Source organism: Ascaphus truei, chromosome 8, assembly GCF_040206685.1.
Source record: "Ascaphus truei isolate aAscTru1 chromosome 8, aAscTru1.hap1, whole genome shotgun sequence".
Classification (NCBI taxonomy): Eukaryota; Metazoa; Chordata; class Amphibia; order Anura; family Ascaphidae; genus Ascaphus; species Ascaphus truei.
In genome coordinates, this window is record NC_134490.1 from 81,994,601 (window position 1) to 82,018,839 (window position 24,239).

General features: G+C 53.1%; 1 protein-coding gene across 2 annotated transcripts in view; it reads right to left on the minus strand.

The window, feature by feature from the left end:
• Positions 1-4,465: 4,465 nt before the first annotated feature.
• Positions 4,466-24,239, minus strand: part of HTR7 (5-hydroxytryptamine receptor 7) — a 111,215-nt gene continuing 91,441 nt past the window's right edge. For both annotated transcript variants that reach the window (XR_012803632.1, XM_075612847.1), the window contains one exon: positions 4,466-4,659. Coding sequence is in view for 1 of the 2 variants with exons in the window: in XM_075612847.1 (XP_075468962.1) it covers positions 4,605-4,659 (55 nt within the window). In the remaining variant the exon portion in view is untranslated. The remainder of the gene's footprint in view (positions 4,660-24,239) is intronic.

Here is a 24,239-nt window from a genome sequence, read left to right on the forward strand (position 1 = left end):
GCACTGGATTTCCAGTTCCTGTTCCTATCCCTGAAGTACCTTCACCCAAGATTTCCTGTTGATGACCTCGGCTTGTTTCCTCGACCACCGCTCCTGTGCCTCCTGCCTTGACCCCTGCCTGGATAACGTTAACCCTACTTTCTCCAATCCTGACCTGGCTATGTCTGATTACGGAATCCGCACTCCGGACCTGACTCCGTGGCTTAAGGTCGGTGCTTATACATCCCCACCTCAGCCCCGCGGTCCGGTACCAGTTTGAGGCAAGCACGTACGTTACATCGTGGGAGTGATTGTGATGCTGTTGCCAAACGGAGGACTCCCTCTGCCAGAACCCTACCTGCGAGTGATACCTGATCGGTGTGGACGGGTGGGACTCCCACAGATACCACTCTTAGTCCCCGTACTTTCACTAAGCCGTGTAAGTATTGTGGACTTCATTTTATATATCCCCATTCACCCTATTCCCTTTAGGAGGCTTCATCCTCCTTTTGGAAGCCCAATTCTTTTTAGAGTTTGGGATTTGATTGTGTTAACCCCTTGCTCCCCGTTTCCTGTTATTAACAAGGAATACCACAATATATTCCACCATATATGTAACAGGTTTTAATAATTATTCAATAATTTGGGTGATAAGTAATCTTACAGATTGTTGCTAACAGCAGTCCCTTTCTAGGTTTTCCATTGGCAAACCGAGGAAGGTGAGCGACTTGACCTCTGTGGCGGTAGAGAAAAGGATTGTCAGGAATAGCCCTAACATAGTTTCCTAAGTCTCCACCTCTCGCATTTCATTTATGTGTCCATCGGGAGTTCTGCTGCTTCTGTCTGCTCTGGGTTTTCCTCTGTCTGTCTCCTCTTGGTTCTCCTGTGTTTCCCTGTCTTCTGTCCTTGCCTGACTTTATAGTTTCCTGTCTTCTGTCCCTCCTTGCCTTTGTTTTGTGTTCCCAGAACTTATCTGCCACCGTCTATTCCTGATCCCTGATCCTGTACTTGTCCAATCCTTTTTAATAAACATCCTTAAACAATTGTAAAGAAGAAGACCCCCAAATACATAGCACTCTATCACTGAGATGGATGATAAATGTAAAAATTAAAATACATTTTACTAGAACCAACCTGTTAAAATACAGGGTTTAAAAACAATTAAATAGTGCATTAACCCTGGGGTTCCAATACTCCAATTGGATATTTAATGCGCTATTTAATTGTTTTTTTAAAGCCCTGTATTTTAACAGTTGGTTCTAATAAAATTTATTTTAATTTGTACATTTATCATCCATCTCAGTGATAGAGTGCTATATATTTGGGGTTCTTCTTCTTTACAGTTTTTTCCAGTATCTACCTCCCCAAACAGCACCATCACCTCTGTACTACTACTATTAAGCTGAAGCGGGGATCTCTCTCTAGTGTATCCTAATAAACATCCTTGCCTGCAATTATGCTTGCCCCAGTCTGTTCCTTGCCTACTACAGTACCTTCTCCAAGTTTTACTCCCTTGTCCCAGTCCTGCCCCCTTGCCCCAGTCCTGTTCCTGCCTCCTCACTGCCGAGGACCCTGTGACCCCGACTACACTACACAACCGCCTGCCTCTGACTTCTACCTGTGACCCCGACTATGAGTATTGCCACCTGCCCTGGACCCCTGCCTGTGACCCCGATGAGCCTTGCCAGCCTCCTGCTTTTCCGTCCACTCAGGTCCAACCTGCACTTGAAGTTCCTGACAAGGATACTTGTCGTGGTTAAGAGCCTTCAGGGGATTTCTCCCCAACGTAGAATGTTGATAAGTGTCCTGATCAATATGTCTGAAAGGACCAGGGATCAGGGTTGGGAAATGAATAGGGCAGATAGGGGTTTTGGGCTTTGACAGAAAATGGGCAATGAGGACAGCACTAGTACATCCTTGACACAACCTATAACCTTAAAACACATATGTATTCACAATTCCCTTAATGGAATAATGTAAACCAGACATTGAGAACAGTAACAGGTAGTTTACTGGATAAAAGGGTAAGGAAAAAATACACAAACAATATATTGAACCCCACTACCCCCCAAAATACCTTTTCCCAACATAGTCCATTCCGTTGGAGCTCATAGTGGTTTAGTGCACAGGTGTTGCTTGATTAGTACCACGTGGAGAGGGTCCACCTAGCTATCCCTGACTAATAAGAACAGTGGTACTCACAAACTGCATCCAGACTGGTCAGAAAGGTACTGGGTGGGTGGGTGACTGACTGACTGCCTGGGTGGGTGGCTCACTGACAACCTAGGTGGGTGACTGACTGCGTGGGTCGGCGACTGACTGCCTGGGGGGGGTGACTGAGTGACCTTGGGTGAGTGACTGGGTTGGTTGGTGACTGAGTGGGTGGGTGGGTGACTGAGTGTGTGGGTGGGTGACTGAGTGGGTGACTGAGTGGGTGACTGGGTGGGTGGGTGGGTGAGTGGCTGGGTGACTGAGTAACTGAATGACTGGGTGAGTGGGTGACTAAGTGACTGGGCTTGACAGAGTGACTGGGCGGGTGACTGGGTGGATGAGTGACTTGAGTAAGTGCATGACTTGGTGGGTGGGTGAGTGTCTGGGTGGGTGAGTGAGTGACTGGGTGGTTGAGTGAGTGACTGGGTGGGTAAGTGACTGGGTGGGTAAGTGACTGGGTGGGTAAGTGACTGGGTGTGTGAGTGACAGGGTGGGTGAGTAGGTGACTGGGTGGGTGAGTGACTGGATGACTGGGTGGGTAAGTGACTGGGTGAGTGAGTGACTGGGTGGGTGAGTGACAGGGTGGGTGAGTGAGTGACTGGGTGAGTGACAGGGTGGGTGAGTGAGTGACTGGGTGGGTGAGTGAGTGACTGTGTGAGTGACACTTGAGTAAGTGACTGGGTGAGTGAGTGACTTGGTGGGTGAGTGAGTGACTGAGTGCGTGACTGGGTGAGTGAGTGACTGGGTGGGTGAGTGAGTGACTGGGTGAGTGAGTGGGTGAGTGACAGGGTGGGTGAGTGAGTGACTGGGTGGGTGAGTGGGTGAGTGACAGGGTGGGTGAGTGAGTGACTGGGTGGGTGAGTGAGTGACTGTGTGAGTGACACTTGAGTAAGTGACTGGGTGAGTGAGTGACTTGGTGGGTGAGTGAGTGACTGAGTGCGTGACTGGGTGAGTGAGTGACTGGGTGGGTGAGTGACAGGGTGTGTGAGTGACTGGGTGGGTGGGTGAGTGACTGTGTGAGTGATACTTGAGTAAGTGACTGGGTGAGTGAGTGACTTGGTGGGTGAGTGAGTGACTGAGTGGGTGACTGGGTGAGTGAGTGACTGGGTGGGTGAGTGACAGGGTGTGTGAGTGAGTGGGTGGGTGGGTGAGTGGGTGACTGGGTGGGTGAGTGACTGGATGACTGGGTGGGTAAGTGACTGGGTGAGTGAGTGAGTGATTGGGTGGGTGAGTGACAGGGTGGGTGAGTGAGTGACTGGGTGGGTGAGTGGGTGAGTGAGTGAGTGGGTGAGTGAGTGGGTGGGTGAGAGTGACTGGGTGGGTGAGTGAGTGACTGGTGGGTGAGTGACTGGATGACTGGGTGGGTAAGTGACTGGGTGGGTGAGTGACTGCTTCCTTGCCCGCCAGACGTAAGGTAGGCTCGGGGGCGTGGGCGGGATGAGAGGTAGGCGTCTGGGGGGAGTGGGTGAGACTGGCAGGCTAATTCCGCTGCTGGAAGGTGGGCACGAGGGAAGCTGGGTTTGCACTCGCGGGGGAAGCTGTGTTGGCAGGCGCGCGGGGGATGCTGGGTTAGCGCTCACAGGATAGTGTGCTCCTCCCCAGCCGTTCTCCTGAGATGAGGAGGAGAGGTGTGAGCTGAGGAGGAGGGGGTGAGATGATGAGGACTGGGGTGAAAGAGAATGAGGGGGGGTGAGATATAGAGGATGAGGAGGGTGGATGAGAGAGAAAAAAATTGCAGTCCGTATTATCTTATACTACTACACTGATTCATTTTAAAAACCCATAAAACATGTGTTATGTGCTGCTGATTTAAAAATGTAGAAAAATTGAAGTATTTTTACGTATTTGTATTAACATTTATATTGTATACCGATTAATAAAGTTTTTTTCATGTAATTAGGATTACTTCGGGCGGGGGGGGGGGCGACTACAGTAGTATCATGTCTATGAATATGTGATTACATTTCTTAAAATTGAATTATAAAAAGTCTCTGTGTTAGCATTCAACAGAAGGTGACAACCCTGACCCCATTACATTAACACACCAGAGGGGACAATGAAGCTGTATAGCGGTGTTTTTACAAATTAATATTGATGAATTTTATATAAATCTATATTATTTTAATTTACAGTGCACAATCTCTATTAAAAAGAAAGAAATACACAATAATATCTATACATAGAAAACTTTTATTTGGTACATAGACTTTATAATTATACTGAAGTTTCATGAATGAAAAACATTTTTTATTAAATTGAATATGTAACACACATGTCATAGTCGCCAGGATTCAGAGTAAGGATGACTGAAACATCTCATTAAATAGTGGAAAATATAATTTAAAGGTTAAAAAGCCATTACTCTCCTTTCAGAGAAACAGCATATGATTTAAACATGGATTACGAGCATGGATTCACTGCCTGCTGATAAATTGTTCTTGTAAGAGGTCTTCTCGTGAGTAGTTTTTTCTGCAAAGAAAAGTAAGAGAAAACATTAGGACAGAAAATTGTGTGTATGTATGTGTATATATTGATATATGTGGCATACTTAGCAACAACTGTATGTAATGTATTTTTAATTGCATTAAAGTACACTGCAATAGAGCATGCATCTACCTGCCGTGAATACAGATAATCTATGGGATTCTATGTTTAGTTTAAAATGATGAAAGTATAATGTTAAAGCAGCAGCCCTCTTGAAACCTTTGTGTGTCTGTACCTGAAGTGGGAATGCCCCAGAGTAGGACAATACCACTCAGAAAGCCCTAGTTCAGCAATATAGCGCCATATTCACTAACCAGTCTTCTGACACATTCTGATACTGCAATGCTGGTTAGAGCCTATTCAGGTCAATGGGCTGTAAGGAGCCTTCCAGTGTCAGAATTAGACATGGGGGAAATGTTTGCCAAAATTTGAATCCGCCATGGATCGCTTAGTTTCTTTCGGCTGCAGATTTCCATGGATCAGTCTCAAAAAGGCAGATTTGTTTGTTTATTTATTTCTATCACTGAAAAGCCACACAACGGAGTCCAGATTTGTAAATCTGGAATTCTCCAGGCGGATTCACGAATTCTCTCAAATATGGCTTTTGCTGGAGTACAGTAGAGTGAGACATATCCTAATAGAGTCTGAAGCTCACACATATCCCCTTAAACCTCCCTACAAATAACATAGGGAGAGACACCTTTGCTAAATAAGGAACACACCTTGGATACCTGGGATATATGCACAGTATATTTACAGTAAATGACCCGCAGCACACACTTCCTAAAAAGATTTCCATAAGAACTATATTGAGTTGACAAGTCTAAGGCACCTTGTGAAGAATGGGGTACTGGTGTCAGGACCAACAGCATTAGAACCCACAACCTCTGCTATTCTGGACAGCAACTCTAAAAGTATGAGATAAACCAGCTGCAGTGTCGCACCACAGCATACTTTGTGCTGCTCACTGCTCACTCCTGTAGTGTGATAATCAGATGTGTATCTGCTGTACTGGGGGCCTTCTGGCGACAAGACCAGTGGTTTAATTAGATTGAAAAACATATATATATTTAAAGCCTATTGTTGTCTTCTCTGTGATTCCTTTACTTTGTAAAGCCTGGTGCTGTACTATGCAATGAATCGCCTCCATTGAATCCTTATTTGATGTGCATGGCTCCTGTCCTTTGCCTACGTTTTTCAGTCAGGAGACTTTGATCAATATTACCCTTATAGGAACATCCCTTCCTAGAGTCACTTTTTTGCTCCAAAAATGGTTATGAAGCAGGGGGTCCCCAAGAGGCACTCGGAGTCCAGGAGGCAGCCGCGGCTTTTACTGTACTCTGCGTCCCGGAGGCAGCCGCGGCTTTTACTGTACTCTGCGTCCAGGAGGCAGCCGCGGCTTTTACTGTACTCAGGGTCCAGGAGGCAGCCGCGGCTTTTACTGTACTCAGGGTCCAGGAGGCATCAGCGGCTTTTACTGTACTCAGGGTCCAGGAGGCAGCCGCGGCTTTTACTGTACTCAGAGTCCCGGAGGCAGCCGCGGCTTTTACTGTACTCAGGGTCCCGGAGGCAGCCGCAGCTTTTACTGTACTCAGGGTCCAGGAGGCAGCCGCGGCTTTTACTGTACTCAGGGTCCAGGAGGCAGCCGCGGCTTTTACTGTACTCAGGGTCCAGGAGGAAGCCGCGGCTTTTACTGTACTCAGGGTCCAGGAGGAAGCCGCGGCTTTTACTGTACTCTGCGTCCAGGAGGCAGCCGCGGCTTTTACTGTACTCAGAGTCCAGGAGGAAGCCGCGGCTTTTACTGTACTCAGGGTCCAGGAGGCAGCCGCGGCTTTTACTGTACTCAGGGTCCAGGAGGAAGCCGCGGCTTTTACTGTACTCAGGGTCCAGGAGGCAGCCGCGGCTTTTACTGTACTCTGCGTCCAGGAGGCAGCCACGGCTTTTACTGTACTCAGAGTCCAGGAGGAAGCCGCGGCTTTTACTGTACTCAGGGTCCAGGAGGCAGCCGCGGCTTTTACTGTACTCAGGGTCCAGGAGGAAGCCGCGGCTTTTACTGTACTCAGGGTCCCGGAGGCAGCCGCAGCTTTTACTGTACTCAGGGTCCAGGAGGCAGCCGCGGCTTTTACTGTACTCAGGGTCCAGGAGGAAGCCGCGGCTTTTACTGTACTCAGGGTCCCGGAGGCAGCCGCAGCTTTTACTGTACTCAGGGTCCAGGAGGCAGCCGCGGCTTTTACTGTACTCAGGGTCCAGGAGGCAGCCGCGGCTTTTACTGTACTCAGTGTCCAGGAGGCAGCCGCGGCTTTTACTGTACTCAGGGTCCCGGAGGCAGCCGCGGCTTTTACTGTACTCAGGGTCCAGGAGGCAGCAGCGGCTTTTACTGTACTCAGAGTCCAGGAGGCAGCCGCGGCTTTTACTGTACTCAGGGTCCAGGAGGCAGCCGCGGCTTTTACTGTACTCAGAGGCCAGGAGGCAGCCGCGGCTTTTACTGTACTCAGGGTCCAGGAGACAGCCGCGGCTTTTACTGTACTCAGGGTCCAGGAGGAAGCCGCGGCTTTTACTGTACTCAGGGTCCAGGAGGAAGCCGCGGCTTTTACTGTACTCTGCGTCCAGGAGGCAGCCGCGGCTTTTACTGTACTCTGCGTCCCGGAGGCAGCCGCGGCTTTTACTGTACTCAGGGTCCAGGAGGAAGCCGCGGCTTTTACTGTACTCAGGGTCCAGGAGGCAGCCTCGGCTTTTACTGTACTCTGCGTCCAGGAGGCAGCCGCGGCTTTTACTGTACTCAGGGTCCAGGAGACAGCCGCGGCTTTTACTGTACTCTGCGTCCAGGAGGAAGCCGCGGCTTTTACTGTACTCAGGGTCCAGGAGGAAGCCGCGGCTTTTACTGTACTCAGGGTCCAGGAGGAAGCCGCAGCTTTTACTGTACTCAGGGTCCAGGAGGCAGCCGCGGCTTTTACTGTACTCAGAGTCCAGGAGGCAGCCGCGGCTTTTACTGTACTCTGCGTCCAGGAGGCAGCCGTGGCTTTTACTGTACTCAGGGTCCAGGAGACAGCCGCGGCTTTTACTGTACTCAGGGTCCAGGAGGCAGCCGCGGCTTTTACTGTACAAAGAGTCCAGGAGGCAGCCGCGGCTTTTACTGTACTCAGGGTCCAGGAGGAAGCCGCGGCTTTTACTGTACTCAGGGTCCAGGAGGCAGCCGCGGCTTTTACTGTACTCAGAGTCCAGGAGGCAGCCGCGGCTTTTACTGTACTCAGGGTCCAGGAGGCAGCCGCGGCTTTTACTGTACTCAGAGTCCAGGAGGCAGCCGCGGCTTTTACTGTACTCAGGGTCCAGGAGACAGCCGCGGCTTTTACTGTACTCAGGGTCCAGGAGGAAGCCGCGGCTTTTACTGTACTCAGGGCCCAGGAGGCAGCCGCGGCTTTTACTGTACTCAGGGTCCAGGAGGAAGCCGCGGCTTTTACTGTACTCAGGGTCCAGGAGGAAGCCGCGGCTTTTACTGTACTCAGGGTCCAGGAGGAAGCCGCGGCTTTTACTGTACTCTGCGTCCAGGAGGCAGCCGCGGCTTTTACTGTACTCTGCGTCCCGGAGGCAGCCGCGGCTTTTACTGTACTCAGGGTCCAGGAGGAAGCCGCGGCTTTTACTGTACTCAGGGTCCAGGAGGCAGCCGCGGCTTTTACTGTACTCAGGGTCCAGGAGGCATCAGCGGCTTTTACTGTACTCAGGGTCTAGGAGGCAGCCGCGGCTTTTACTGTACTCAGAGTCCCGGAGGCAGCCGCGGCTTTTACTGTACTCTGCGTCCAGGAGGCAGCCGCGGCTTTTACTGTACTCTGCGTCCCGGAGGCAGCCGCGGCTTTTACTGTACTCAGGGTCCAGGAGGCAGCCGCGGCTTTTACTGTACTCAGGGTCCAGGAGGCAGCCGCGGCTTTTACTGTACTCAGGGTCCAGGAGGCATCAGCGGCTTTTACTGTACTCAGGGTCCAGGAGGCAGCCGCGGCTTTTACTGTACTCAGAGTCCCGGAGGCAGCCGCGGCTTTTACTGTACTCAGGGTCCCGGAGGCAGCCGCAGCTTTTACTGTACTCAGGGTCCAGGAGGCAGCCGCGGCTTTTACTGTACTCAGGGTCCAGGAGGCAGCCGCGGCTTTTACTGTACTCAGGGTCCAGGAGGAAGCCGCGGCTTTTACTGTACTCAGGGTCCAGGAGGAAGCCGCGGCTTTTACTGTACTCAGAGTCCAGGAGGCAGCCGCGGCTTTTACTGTACTCTGCGTCCAGGAGGCAGCCGCGGCTTTTACTGTACTCAGAGTCCAGGAGGAAGCCGCGGCTTTTACTGTACTCAGGGTCCCGGAGGAAGCCGCAGCTTTTACTGTACTCAGGGTCCAGGAGGCAGCCGCAGCTTTTACTGTACTCAGGGTCCAGGAGGCAGCCGCGGCTTTTACTGTACTCAGGGTCCAGGAGGAAGCCGCGGCTTTTACTGTACTCAGGGTCCCGGAGGCAGCCGCAGCTTTTACTGTACTCAGGGTCCAGGAGGCAGCCGCAGCTTTTACTGTACTCAGGGTCCCGGAGGCAGCCGCAGCTTTTACTGTACTCAGGGTCCAGGAGGCAGCCGCGGCTTTTACTGTACTCAGGGTCCAGGAGGAAGCCGCGGCTTTTACTGTACTCAGGGTCCCGGAGGCAGCCGCAGCTTTTACTGTACTCAGGGTCCAGGAGGCAGCCGCGGCTTTTACTGTACTCAGGGTCCAGGAGGCAGCCGCGGCTTTTACTGTACTCAGTGTCCAGGAGGCAGCCGCGGCTTTTACTGTACTCAGGGTCCAGGAGGCAGCCGCGGCTTTTACTGTACTCAGGGTCCAGGAGGCAGCCGCGGCTTTTACTGTACTCAGGGTCCAGGAGGCAGCAGCGGCTTTTACTGTACTCAGAGTCCAGGAGGCAGCCGCGGCTTTTACTGTACTCAGAGTCCAGGAGGCAGCCGCGGCTTTTACTGTACTCAGGGTCCAGGAGGCAGCCGCGGCTTTTACTGTACTCAGAGTCCAGGAGGAAGCCGCAGCTTTTACTGTACTCAGGGTCCCGGAGGCAGCCGCAGCTTTTACTGTACTCAGGGTCCAGGAGGCAGCCGCAGCTTTTACTGTACTCAGGGTCCAGGAGGCAGCCGCGGCTTTTACTGTACTCAGGGTCCAGGAGACAGCCGCGGCTTTTACTGTACTCAGGGTCCAGGAGGAAGCCGCGGCTTTTACTGTACTCAGGGTCCAGGAGGAAGCCGCGGCTTTTACTGTACTCTGCGTCCAGGAGGCAGCCGCGGCTTTTACTGTACTCTGCGTCCCGGAGGCAGCCGCGGCTTTTACTGTACTCAGGGTCCAGGAGGAAGCCGCGGCTTTTACTGTACTCAGGGTCCAGGAGGCAGCCGCGGCTTTTACTGTACTCTGCGTCCAGGAGGCAGCCGCGGCTTTTACTGTACTCAGGGTCCAGGAGACAGCCGCGGCTTTTACTGTACTCTGCGTCCAGGAGGAAGCCGCGGCTTTTACTGTACTCAGGGTCCAGGAGGAAGCCGCGGCTTTTACTGTACTCAGGGTCCAGGAGGAAGCCGCGGCTTTTACTGTACTCAGGGTCCAGGAGGCAGCCGCGGCTTTTACTGTACTCAGAGTCCAGGAGGCAGCCGCGGCTTTTACTGTACTCTGCGTCCAGGAGGCAGCCGCGGCTTTTACTGTACTCAGGGTCCAGGATACAGCCGCGGCTTTTACTGTACTCTGCGTCCAGGAGGAAGCCGCGGCTTTTACTGTACTCAGGGTCCAGGAGGCAGCCGCGGCTTTTACTGTACTCAGGGTCCAGGAGGCAGCCGCGGCTTTTACTGTACTCAGGGTCCAGGAGGCAGCCGCGGCTTTTACTGTACTCGGAGTCCAGGAGGCAGCCGCGGCTTTTACTGTACTCAGAGTCCAGGAGACAGCCGCGGCTTTTACTGTACTCAGAGTCCAGGAGGCAGCCGCGGCTTTTACTGTACTCAGGGTCCAGGAGGCAGCTGCGGCGTTTACTGTACTCAGGGTCCAGGAGGCAGCCGCGGCTTTTACTGTACTCGGAGTCCAGGAGGCAGCCGCGGCTTTTACTGTTCTCAGGGTCCAGGAGGCAGCCGCGGCTTTTACTGTACTCAGAGTCCAGGAGGCAGCCGCGGCTTTTACTGTACTCAGGGTCCAGGAGACAGCCGCGGCTTTTACTGTACTCTGCGTCCAGGAGGCAGCCGCGGCTTTTACTGTACTCAGGGCCCAGGAGGCAGTCGCGGCTTTTACTGTACTCGGGGTCCAGGAGGAAGCCGCGGCTTTTACAGTACTCTGCGTCCAGGAGACAGCCGCGGCTTTTACTGTACTCAGAGTCCAGAAGGCAGCCGCGGCTTTTACTGTACTCAGGGTCCAGGAGACAGCCGCGGCTTTTACTGTACTCAGGGTCCAGGAGGAAGCCGCGGCTTTTACTGTACTCAGGGTCCAGGAGGAAGCCGCGGCTTTTACTGTACTCTGCGTCCAGGAGGCAGCCGCGGCTTTTACTGTACTCTGCGTCCCGGAGGCAGCCGCGGCTTTTACTGTACTCAGGGTCCAGGAGGAAGCCGCGGCTTTTACTGTACTCAGGGTCCAGGAGACAGCCGCGGCTTTTACTGTACTCTGCGTCCAGGAGGAAGTCGCGGCTTTTACTGTACTCAGGGTCCAGGAGGAAGCCGCGGCTTTTACTGTACTCAGGGTCCAGGAGGCAGCCGCGGCTTTTACTGTACTCTGCGTCCAGGAGGCAGCCTCGGCTTTTACGGTACTCTGCGTCCAGGAGGCAGCCGCGGCTTTTACTGTACTCTGCGTCCTGGAGGCAGCCGCGGCTTTTACTGTACTCAGGGTCCAGGAGGCAGCCGCGGCTTTTACTGTACTCAGGGTCCAGGAGGCAGCCGCGGCTTTTACTGTACTCAGGGTCCAGGAGGCATCAGCGGCTTTTACTGTACTCAGGGTCCAGGAGGTAGCCGCGGCTTTTACTGTACTCAGAGTCCAGGAGGAAGCCGCGGCTTTAACTGTACTCAGGGTCCCGGAGGCAGCCGCAGCTTTTACTGTACTCAGGGTCCAGGAGGCAGCCGCGGCTTTTACTGTACTCAGAGTCCAGGAGGCAGCCGTGGCTTTTACTGTACTCAGGGTCCAGGAGGAAGCCGCGGCTTTTACTGTACTCAGGGTCCAGGAGGCAGCCGCGGCTTTTACTGTACTCAGAGTCCAGGAGGCAGCCGCGGCTTTTACTGTACTCAGGGTCCCGGAGGCAGCCGCAGCTTTTACTGTACTCAGAGTCCAGGAGGCAGCCGCGGCTTTTACTGTACTCAGGGTCCAGGAGGCAGCCGCGGCTTTTACTGTACTCAGGGTCCAGGAGGAAGCCGCGGCTTTTACTGTACTCAGAGTCCAGGAGGCAGCCGCGGCTTTTACTGTACTCAGAGTCCAGGAGGCAGCCGCGGCTTTTACTGTACTCAGGGTCCAGGAGACAGCCGCGGCTTTTACTGTACTCTGCGTCCAGGAGGCAGCCGCGGCTTTTACTGTACTCAGGGCCCAGGAGGCAGCCGCGGCTTTTACTGTACTCAGGGTCCAGGAGGAAGCCGCGGCTTTTACTGTACTCTGCGTCCAGGAGACAGCCGCGGCTTTTACTGTACTCAGAGTCCAGGAGGCAGCCGCGGCTTTTACTGTACTCAGGGTCTAGGAGACAGCCGCGGCTTTTACTGTACTCAGGGTCCAGGAGGAAGCCGCGGCTTTTACTGTACTCAGGGTCCAGGAGGAAGCCGCGGCTTTTACTGTACTCAGGGTCCCGGAGGCAGCCGCGGCTTTTACTGTACTCAGGGTCCCGGAGGCAGCTGCGGCTTTTACTGTACTCAGGGTCCAGGAGGAAGCCGCGGCTTTTACTGTACTCAGGGTCCAGGAGACAGCCGCGGCTTTTACTGTACTCTGCGTCCAGGAGGAAGCCGCGGCTTTTACTGTACTCAGGGTCCAGGAGGAAGCCGCGGCTTTTACTGTACTCTGCGTCCAGGAGGAAGCCGCGGCTTTTACTGTACTCAGGGTCCAGGAGGAAGCCGCGGCTTTTACTGTACTCAGGGTCCAGGAGGCAGCCGCGGCTTTTACTGTACTCTGCGTCCAGGAGGCAGCCGCGGCTTTTACGGTACTCTGCGTCCAGGAGGCAGCCGCGGCTTTTACTGTACTCTGCGTCCTGGAGGAAGCCGCGGCTTTTACTGTACTCAGGGTCCAGGAGGCAGCCGCGGCTTTTACTGTACTCAGGGTCCAGGAGGCAGCCGTGGCTTTTACTGTACTCAGGGTCCAGGAGGCAGCCGCGGCTTTTACTGTACTCAGAGTCCAGGAGGAAGCCGCGGCTTTAACTGTACTCAGGGTCCCGGAGGCAGCCGCAGCTTTTACTGTACTCAGGGTCCAGGAGGCAGCCGCGGCTTTTACTGTACTCAGGGTCCAGGAGGAAGCCGCGGCTTTTACTGTACTCTGCGTCCAGGAGGCAGCCGCGGCTTTTACTGTACTCTGCGTCCAGGAGGCAGCCGCGGCTTTTACTGTACTCTGCGTCCCGGAGGCAGCCGCGGCTTTTACTGTACTCAGGGTCCAGGAGGAAGCCGCGGCTTTTACTGTACTCAGGGTCCAGGAGGCAGCCGCGGCTTTTACTGTACTCTGCGTCCAGGAGGCAGCCGCGGCTTTTACTGTACTCAGGGTCCAGGAGACAGCCGCGGCTTTTACTGTACTCTGCGTCCAGGAGGAAGCCGCGGCTTTTACTGTACTCAGGGTCCAGGAGGAAGCCGCGGCTTTTACTGTACTCAGGGTCCAGGAGGAAGCCGCGGCTTTTACTGTACTCAGGGTCCAGGAGGCAGCCGCGGCTTTTACTGTACTCAGAGTCCAGGAGGCAGCCGCGGCTTTTACTGTACTCTGCGTCCAGGAGGCAGCCGCGGCTTTTACTGTACTCAGGGTCCAGGATACAGCCGCGGCTTTTACTGTACTCTGCGTCCAGGAGGAAGCCGCGGCTTTTACTGTACTCAGGGTCCAGGAGGCAGCCGCGGCTTTTACTGTACTCAGGGTCCAGGAGGCAGCCGCGGCTTTTACTGTACTCAGGGTCCAGGAGGCAGCCGCGGCTTTTACTGTACTCGGAGTCCAGGAGGCAGCCGCGGCTTTTACTGTACTCAGAGTCCAGGAGACAGCCGCGGCTTTTACTGTACTCAGAGTCCAGGAGGCAGCCGCGGCTTTTACTGTACTCAGGGTCCAGGAGGCAGCTGCGGCGTTTACTGTACTCAGGGTCCAGGAGGCAGCCGCGGCTTTTACTGTACTCGGAGTCCAGGAGGCAGCCGCGGCTTTTACTGTACTCAGGGTCCAGGAGGCAGCCGCGGCTTTTACTGTACTCAGAGTCCAGGAGGCAGCCGCGGCTTTTACTGTACTCAGGGTCCAGGAGACAGCCGCGGCTTTTACTGTACTCTGCGTCCAGGAGGGAGCCGCGGCTTTTACTGTACTCAGGGCCCAGGAGGCAGTCGCGGCTTTTACTGTACTCGGGGTCCAGGAGGAAGCCGCGGCTTTTACAGTACTCTGCGTCCAGGAGACAGCCGCGGCTTTTACTGTACTCAGAGTCCAGGAGGCAGCCGCGGCTTTTACTGTACTCAGGGTCCAGGAGACAGCCGCGGCTTTTACTGTACTCAGGGTCCAGGAGGAAGCCGCGGCTTTTACTGTACTCAGGGTCCAGGAGGAAGCCGCGGCTTTTACTGTACTCTGCGTCCAGGAGGCAGCCGCGGCTTTTACTGTACTCTGCGTCCCGGAGGCAGCCGCGGCTTTTACTGTACTCAGGGTCCAGGAGGAAGCCGCGGCTTTTACTGTACTCAGGGTCCAGGAGACAGCCGCGGCTTTTACTGTACTCTGCGTCCAGGAGGAAGTCGCGGCTTTTACTGTACTCAGGGTCCAGGAGGAAGCCGCGGCTTTTACTGTACTCAGGGTCCAGGAGGCAGCCGCGGCTTTTACTGTACTCTGCGTCCAGGAGGCAGCCTCGGCTTTTACGGTACTCTGCGTCCAGGAGGCAGCCGCGGCTTTTACTGTACTCTGCGTCCTGGAGGCAGCCGCGGCTTTTACTGTACTCAGGGTCCAGGAGGCAGCCGCGGCTTTTACTGTACTCAGGGTCCAGGAGGCAGCCGCGGCTTTTACTGTACTCAGGGTCCAGGAGGCATCAGCGGCTTTTACTGTACTCAGGGTCCAGGAGGCAGCCGCGGCTTTTACTGTACTCAGAGTCCAGGAGGAAGCCGCGGCTTTAACTGTACTCAGGGTCCCGGAGGCAGCCGCAGCTTTTACTGTACTCAGGGTCCAGGAGGCAGCCGCGGCTTTTACTGTACTCAGAGTCCAGGAGGCAGCCGCGGCTTTTACTGTACTCAGAGTCCAGGAGGCAGCCGTGGCTTTTACTGTACTCAGGGTCCAGGAGGAAGCCGCGGCTTTTACTGTACTCAGGGTCCAGGAGGCAGCCGCGGCTTTTACTGTACTCAGAGTCCAGGAGGCAGCCGCGGCTTTTACTGTACTCAGGGTCCAGGAGGCAGCCGCGGCTTTTACTGTACTCAGAGTCCAGGAGGCAGCCGCGGCTTTTACTGTACTCAGGGTCCAGGAGACAGCCGCGGCTTTTACTGTACTCTGCGTCCAGGAGGAAGCCGCGGCTTTTACTGTACTCAGGGCCCAGGAGGCAGCCGCGGCTTTTACTGTACTCAGGGTCCAGGAGGAAGCCGCGGCTTTTACTGTACTCTGCGTCCAGGAGGCAGCCGCGGCTTTTACTGTACTCAGGGTCCAGGAGACAGCCGCGGCTTTTACTGTACTCAGGGTCCAGGAGGAAGCCGCGGCTTTTACTGTACTCAGGGTCCAGGAGGAAGCCGCGGCTTTTACTGTACTCAGGGTCCCGGAGGCAGCCGCGACTTTTACTGTACTCTGCGTCCCGGAGGCAGCCGCGGCTTTTACTGTACTCAGGGTCCAGGAGGAAGCCGCGGCTTTTACTGTACTCAGGGTCCAGGAGACAGCCGCGGCTTTTACTGTACTCTGCGTCCAGGAGGAAGCCGCGGCTTTTACTGTACTCAGGGTCCAGGAGGAAGCCGCGGCTTTTACTGTACTCAGGGTCCAGGAGGAAGCCGCGGCTTTTACTGTACTCAGGGTCCAGGAGGCAGCCGCGGCTTTTACTGTACTCTGCGTCCAGGAGGCAGCCGCGGCTTTTACGGTACTCTGCGTCCAGGAGGCAGCCGCGGCTTTTACTGTACTCTGCGTCCTGGAGGCAGCCGCGGCTTTTACTGTACTCAGGGTCCAGGAGGCAGCCGCGGCTTTTACTGTACTCAGGGTCCAGGAGGCAGCCGTGGCTTTTACTGTACTCAGGGTCCAGGAGGCATCAGCGGCTTTTACTGTACTCAGGGTCCAGGAGGCAGCCGCGGCTTTTACTGTACTCAGAGTCCAGGAGGAAGCCGCGGCTTTAACTGTACTCAGGGTCCCGGAGGCAGCCGCAGCTTTTACTGTACTCAGGGTCCAGGAGGCAGCCGCGGCTTTTACTGTACTCAGGGTCCAGGAGGAAGCCGCGGCTTTTACTGTACTCTGCGTCCAGGAGGCAGCCGCGGCTTTTACTGTACTCAGAGTCCAGGAGGCAGCCGCGGCTTTTACTGTACTCAGGGTCCAGGAGACAGCCGCGGCTTTTACTGTACTCAGGGTCCAGGAGGCAGCCGCGGCTTTTACTGTACTCAGGGTCCAGGAGGAAGCCGCGGCTTTTACTGTACTCTGCGTCCAGGAGGCAGCCGCGGCTTTTACTGTACTCTGCGTCCCGGAGGCAGCCGCGGCTTTTACTGTACTCAGGGTCCAGGAGGAAGCCGCGGCTTTTACTGTACTCAGGGTCCAGGAGGCAGCCGCGGCTTTTACTGTACTCTGCGTCCAGGAGGCAGCCGCGGCTTTTACTGTACTCAGGGTCCAGGAGAAAGCCGCGGCTTTTACTGTACTCTGCGTCCAGGAGGAAGCCGCGGCTTTTACTGTACTCAGGGTCCAGGAGGAAGCCGCGGCTTTTACTGTACTCTGCGTCCAGGAGGAAGCCGCGGCTTTTACTGTACTCAGGGTCCAGGAGGCAGCCGCGGCTTTTACTGTACTCTGCGTCCAGGAGGCAGCCGCGGCTTTTACTGTACTCAGGGTCCAGGAGGCAGCCGCGGCTTTTACTGTACTCAGAGTCCAGGAGGCAGCCGCGGCTTTTACTGTAATCAGAGTCCAGGAGGCAGCCGCGGCTTTTACTGTACTCAGAGTCCAGGAGACAGCCGCGGCTTTTACTGTACTCAGAGTCCAGGAGGCAGCCGCGGCTTTTACTGTACTCAGGGTCCAGGAGACAGCCGCGGCTTTTACTGTACTCTGCGTCCAGGAGGAAGCCGCGGCTTTTACTGTACTCAGGGCCCAGGAGGCAGCCGCGGCTTTTACTGTACTCTGCGTCCAGGAGGAAGTCGCGGCTTTTACTGTACTCAGGGTCCAGGAGGAAGCCGCGGCTTTTACTGTACTCAGGGTCCAGGAGGCAGCCGCGGCTTTTACTGTACTCTGCGTCCAGGAGGCAGCCTCGGCTTTTACGGTACTCTGCGTCCAGGAGGCAGCCGCGGCTTTTACTGTACTCTGCGTCCTGGAGGCAGCCGCGGCTTTTACTGTACTCAGGGTCCAGGAGGCAGCCGCGGCTTTTACTGTACTCAGGGTCCAGGAGGCAGCCGCGGCTTTTACTGTACTCAGGGTCCAGGAGGCATCAGCGGCTTTTACTGTACTCAGGGTCCAGGAGGCAGCCGCGGCTTTTACTGTACTCAGAGTCCAGGAGGAAGCCGCGGCTTTAACTGTACTCAGGGTCCCGGAGGCAGCCGCAGCTTTTACTGTACTCAGGGTCCAGGAGGCAGCCGCGGCTTTTACTGTACTCAGAGTCCAGGAGGCAGCCGTGGCTTTTACTGTACTCAGGGTCCAGGAGGAAGCCGCGGCTTTTACTGTACTCAGGGTCCAGGAGGCAGCCGCGGCTTTTACTGTACTCAGAGTCCAGGAGGCAGCCGCGGCTTTTACTGTACTCAGGGTCCAGGAGGCAGCCGCGGCTTTTACTGTACTCAGAGTCCAGGAGGCAGCCGCGGCTTTTACTGTACTCAGGGTCCAGGAGACAGCCGCGGCTTTTACTGTACTCTGCGTCCAGGAGGAAGCCGCGGCTTTTACTGTACTCAGGGCCCAGGAGGCAGCCGCGGCTTTTACTGTACTCAGGGTCCAGGAGGAAGCCGCGGCTTTTACTGTACTCTGCGTCCAGGAGACAGCCGCGGCTTTTACTGTACTCAGAGTCCAGGAGGCAGCCGCGGCTTTTACTGTACTCAGGGTCCAGGAGACAGCCGCGGCTTTTACTGTACTCAGGGTCCAGGAGGAAGCCGCGGCTTTTACTGTACTCAGGGTCCAGGAGGAAGCCGCGGCTTTTACTGTACTCAGGGTCCCGGAGGCAGCCGCGGCTTTTACTGTACTCTGCGTCCCGGAGGCAGCCGCGGCTTTTACTGTACTCAGGGTCCAGGAGGAAGCCGCGGCTTTTACTGTACTCAGGGTCCAGGAGACAGCCGCGGCTTTTACTGTACTCTGCGTCCAGGAGGAAGCCGCGGCTTTTACTGTACTCAGGGTCCAGGAGGAAGCCGCGGCTTTTACTGTACTCAGGGTCCAGGAGGAAGCCGCGGCTTTTACTGTACTCAGGGTCCAGGAGGCAGCCGCGGCTTTTACTGTACTCTGCGTCCAGGAGGCAGCCGCGGCTTTTACGGTACTCTGCGTCCAGGAGGCAGCCGCGGCTTTTACTGTACTCTGCGTCCTGGAGGCAGCCGCGGCTTTTACTGTACTCAGGGTCCAGGAGGCAGCCGCGGCTTTTACTGTACTCAGGGTCCAGGAGGCAGCCGTGGCTTTTACTGTACTCAGGGTCCAGGAGGCATCAGCGGCTTTTACTGTACTCAGGGTCCAGGAGGCAGCCGCGGCTTTTACTGTACTCAGAGTCCAGGAGGAAGCCGCGGCTTTAACTGTACTCAGGGTCCCGGAGGCAGCCGCAGATTTTACTGTACTCAGGGTCCAGGAGGCAGCCGCGGCTTTTACTGTACTCAGGGTCCAGGAGGAAGCCGCGGCTTTTACTGTACTCTGCGTCCAGGAGGCAGCCGCGGCTTTTACTGTACTCAGAGTCCAGGAGGCAGCCGCGGCTTTTACTGTACTCAGGGTCCAGGAGACAGCCGCGGCTTTTACTGTACTCAGGGTCCAGGAGGAAGCCGCGGCTTTTACTGTTCTCAGGGTCCAGGAGACAGCCGCGGCTTTTACTGTACTCAGGGTCCAGGAGGCAGCCGCGGCTTTTACTGTACTCAGGGTCCAGGAGGCAGCCGCGGCTTTTACTGTACTCAGAGTCCAGGAGGCAGCCGCGGCTTTTACTGTACTCAGAGTCCAGGAGGAAACCGCGGCTTTTACTTTACTCAGGGTCCAGGAGGCAGCCGCGGCTTTTACTGTACTCAGTGTCCAGGAGGCAGCCGCGGCTTTAACTGTACTCAGGGTCCAGGAGGCAGCCGCGGCTTTTACTGTACTCAGGGTCCAGGAGGCAGCCGCGGCTTTTACTGTACTCAGGGTCCAGGAGGCAGCCGCGGCTTTTACTGTACTCAGGGTCCAGGAGGAAGCCGCGGCTTTTACTGTACTCAGGGTCCAGGAGGCAGCCGCGGCTTTTACTGTACTCAGGGTCCAGGAGGCAGCCGCGGCTTTTACTGTACTCAGGGTCCAGGAGACAGCCGCGGCTTTTACTGTACTCAGGGTCCAGGAGGCAGCCGCGGCTTTTACTGTACTCAGAGTCCAGGAGGCAGCCGCGGCTTTTACTGTACTCAGGGTCCAGGAGGCAGCCGCGGCTTTTACTGTACTCAGGGTCCAGGAGACAGCAGCGGCTTTTACTGTACTCAGGGTCCAGGAGGCAGCCGCGGCTTTTACTGTACTCAGGGTCCAGGAGGCAGCCGCGGCTTTTACTGTACTGAGAGTCCAGGAGGCAGCCGCGGCTTTTACTGTACTCAGGGTCCAGGAGGCAGCCGCGGCTTTTACTGTACTCAGGGTCCCGGAGGCAGCCGCGGCTTTTACTGTACTCAGAGTCCAGGAGGTAGCCGCGGCTTTTACTGTACTCAGAGTCCAGGAGGCAGCCGCGGCTTTTACTGTACTCGGAGTCCAGGAGGCAGCCGCGGCTTTTACTGTACTCAGGGTCCAGGAGGCAGCCGCGGCTTTTACTGTACTCAGGGTCCAGGAGGCAGCCGCGGCTTTTACTGTACTCAGGGTCCAGGAGGCAGCCGCGGCTTTTACTGTACTCTGCGTCCAGGAGGCAGCCGCGGCTTTTACTGTACTCTGCGTCCCGGAGGCAGCCGCAGCTTTTACTGTACTCTGCGTCCAGGAGGCAGCCGCGGCTTTTACTGTACTCAGGGTCCAGGAGGCAGCCGCGGCTTTTACTGTACTCGGAGTCCAGGAGGCAGCCGCGGCTTTTACTGTACTCAGGGTCCAGGAGGAAGCCGCGGCTCTTACTGTACTCAGGGTCCAGGAGGCAGCCGCGGCTTTTACTGTACTCAGGGTCCAGGAGACAGCCGCGGCTTTTACTGTACTCAGGGTCCAGGAGGCAGCCGCGGCTTTTACTGTACTCAGGGTCCAGGAGGCAGCCGCGGCTTTTACTGTACTCAGGGTCCAGGAGGCAGCCGCGGCTTTTACTGTACTCAGAGTCCAGGAGGCAGCCACGGCTTTTACTGTACTCAGAGTCCAGGAGGCAGCCGCGGCTTTTACTGTACTCAGAGTCCAGGAGGCAGCCGCGGCTTTTACTTTACTCAGGGTCCAGGAGGCAGCCGCGGCTTTTACTGTACTCAGGGTCCAGGAGGCAGCCGCGGCTTTTACTGTACTCAGGGTCCAGGAGGAAGCCGCGGCTTTTACTGTACTCAGGGTCCAGGAGGCAGCCGCGGCTTTTACTGTACTCAGGGTCCAGGAGGCAGCCGCGGCTTTTACTGTACTCAGGGTCCCGGAGGCAGCCGCAGCTTTTACTGTACTCAGAGTCCAGGAGGCAGCCGCGGCTTTTACTGTACTCAGAGTCGCTGCGTTTTGCTTTTTTTCCCATGGCTCTGGGGACAGTAAGTCTGTACTTGTACTTTACTTGTAAAGATGGGGCAAAATTGGTATTGTACAATAAAACACCATATTTGTAAAAATGAGCATGCGTTACACCACAACATGTCTGTTGCATCAAAAATGTAGCTCTAGTGAAAGTGCTGAGCTGAGTTAAGCGGATTTTACAAGCCCAAAGAACAGAACATTCTCACTTCAATCAAAAAGATTTTTAAAAAATCACTTAATACTGTACATTTATATTGGGAAAATTACTTGTTCTTGTTTTTATCACAGTGTAATCTTTTATGCATCCAATCTTCTTATCAGTACATACAGTACAATAATCCTTGCTTTGGTCAGCAATTTTTCAGCTTAGTTTTATCTGTTTGTTGCAGAATTTTTTCCTTAAAAGAATCAGGCCCTGACAGTCACATTTGTCATATTTTGCAATCATAATTTATTTGAATAGGAATTCAAGCTTCTCTGACATGGAGAACACATCTTCACAGCACACTGAATAACTGGCACAGCTACCAAGATTGTTTTAACCATCTGCTTATCTAGTACTGAAAGTACTAATGTACTAGGAGAAAGGGAAGAACAAGGGAAAGAAGCACTGTGCATGTTGAAGGTCTTTCTCAATTGACCATGAGATCAAAGAAAGGGAGAAGATAAACTCACATGCTTACACTACATATAGTATGCCAGGTTAAAATGCATTAACCTTTAGTGTCCGGGTCCCAGAAGTGATCATTTTGTGGGTGGGTGTGTATATATATATATATATATATATATATATATATATATATATATATATATATATATATATATATATATATATATATATATATATATATATATATATATATATATATATATATATATATATATATATATATATATATATATATATATATATATATATATATATATATATATATATATATATATATATATATATATATATATTCCCTGCACTTCTCTCTTTGGGATAGCAATAATTGGGGAATATATATATAGTGTAAAAATCTATATGATAAAGGAGACTTTTGGTTTACATCCTTTGATCAAATAATGCCAGGCCTGCTAACCACGTCAAAGTAAGTCTCTATAGCAGGTCCCTACGCTAAATGCATTCTAATGTTATGTGAAATAAACCCAGAAGGGGTTAATATATCCAAGCATATGATTATACAGTATAACATAGTGCAGTTAAAAACTGGTATATACCAGTGAAGATACTCATATGTCTGCAAGTAAAGTGAATAGTGAAATACAGGGAACATGCTGGGAGATTATCACCTAGAAGAAGGAAGGGCTGGCCTCCCACAAGCTGCCCAATAAGCAGTTGCAGGTGATTGGCTAAAGGGAGAAGCGCAGGGATTCACTGTCTGTTTTTCACATTTGTATGGCCAAACCCTTCGTCAGCTGCATGCTCCTTACATGGAGAAGTGTGGCGATTTATATATTTGATATATATGTATAGCAAATATATATTGGTACCAATACATTAGCTTCATAAGGTCGCAAATGCATATTCAGTACAGCGCAGTGTATATTGACCTGACATATATTAGCAAGGATATATGTTACACTGTAACCTAATTTTGTAAGCTTATTTTGTAAGGTGTTTTTCTAGCTTAAGCTACCAGAGGTGAGAAGCCACAAAGTACTTACTGCTGCGGCACAGTTTATTCGAGCATTTGCCCGTTCTGTGCCGCAGCAGTAGCCTGGCGCGCGCCCGAGTGTGACGGGCGCGCGCCGAAGCAGCGGAAGAGCGCCCTCCGATCGGGGCGCTCTCCCTACCGCTGCCGGGTCCGCCGGGTCCCCCGGAACCCCCTGCCGCTGTCCCATGATCGCGGGACACCAGGGCTCCCTCGGGGAGCCCCTGGACACGCGTGCAGGGGGCGCACGCTCCCGATGACTCGTGACCGCGCGTCTATGACGCGCGGCACGCCGAGGGGCGGCCACTAGCAAGCCGGGAGATTTCCCGGCTTGCGGTACCGACCACACTTCAATAAAGTGTGTCGGTAGTGTATTAGCTGAGTTTGTAGGTAAGCAGGAATAGCTCTGAGCTACAGGATGCATGCGGCTTACTCACAATATCCACACGGAATGTACAGAGGTAATATGCAGGCCAAGGTTTTTTGTCTAACAGAACAGGAAATATAGATATTCTGCTTGGCAACAGATGACATGTACAGACAAAATGTAAGTCAGTGTATAAGAAATGACAGGCAGAAGAGAACAAACACAGAGAGATACGTTAGCGAGACTGGCCTTGGTAACCAATTTTGGTGGTATGTATAAGCAAGCATATAACTGATAATTTTACTCAGCATATTATGTATTTGTTATTATCGATTATCGATATTATTCGTTTATTATTCTTTTGTTACTGATTATTGGTGTATGCAATAAATCAGAGATATTACTTTATATTATTCTCGGACTTCCTTATTATTATTGTACTTACTAAATCCTAATAAAGATGTAAGGCCTTTTTACTACAGAAACGAATTTGTAACAGGATGCTTTTTATTTAGCGTAAGGATATAATCCTGCTACAAGACGGTATTCTGGGCCAAAAGGTGTACCCCCATTACAATCACATGACACAACTGGCGCCCAGATGCTGGAAATGGAGGAGAAGTACCCTCCACATCAATTTCCAGCATCCGGGCGCCAGTTGTGTCATGTGGAAGTGGAGGTGCTCCTCTTCCATTTCAATGGGTTTGGTAAGGCAATCCCTACCTAGAATTAAGCAAGTACTGTACCTGGTCTTCCATAAGGGCTTCCAGTGTGCCATGCCCCATGCAGTACCGGGTACTGTATAAGGGTACTGTAAACGTTAATCAGAATATTTAACCACATAGACATGTCACGGTTATTGGTTTACATACTTCTGTGAGGAGGAAGTGCGCCTTTTTATAACGCAAGAGAAATATTAAAATACCCTCTGGTGGTGCTAAATCTACAGAAATTTGGATAGGGTGAATAACCACATACATGTCATTTAATTGTCTGTGGCTGGTTTCTGCTACTCAATATTGTCATCTCTTAGAAGTGCTTTTCAATGTATCACTTTCATTTATTGCGTACTTATAAAATCATTAGCGCAGTTACCACTGATAAAAATATTAGTTACTGTGAACTGTAGATTAGGACAGTTTTAAATGACACTCCTCAATAATAGTCTTTATGTGTATGAACCATCAGAGTAGCCGTATATTCTAATTTAATGCTGCTCTTAATTCATAAATAACCACCTACGCTATATCAGCTTCTGTCATTAGTTTGTATATATAAATGTTAAGAAAACACATAGTTTTATAATTGTGAATCAGGGCCATTTGATCAAACTAGTTGCGCGTGTATGTTTATATGTCTATTTCTATTTATGTATTCTAAATCATGTACACGTCACTTTACAGAATAAGTATTAAAATATATATCATAAAACAGGATTGCTGTCCTATT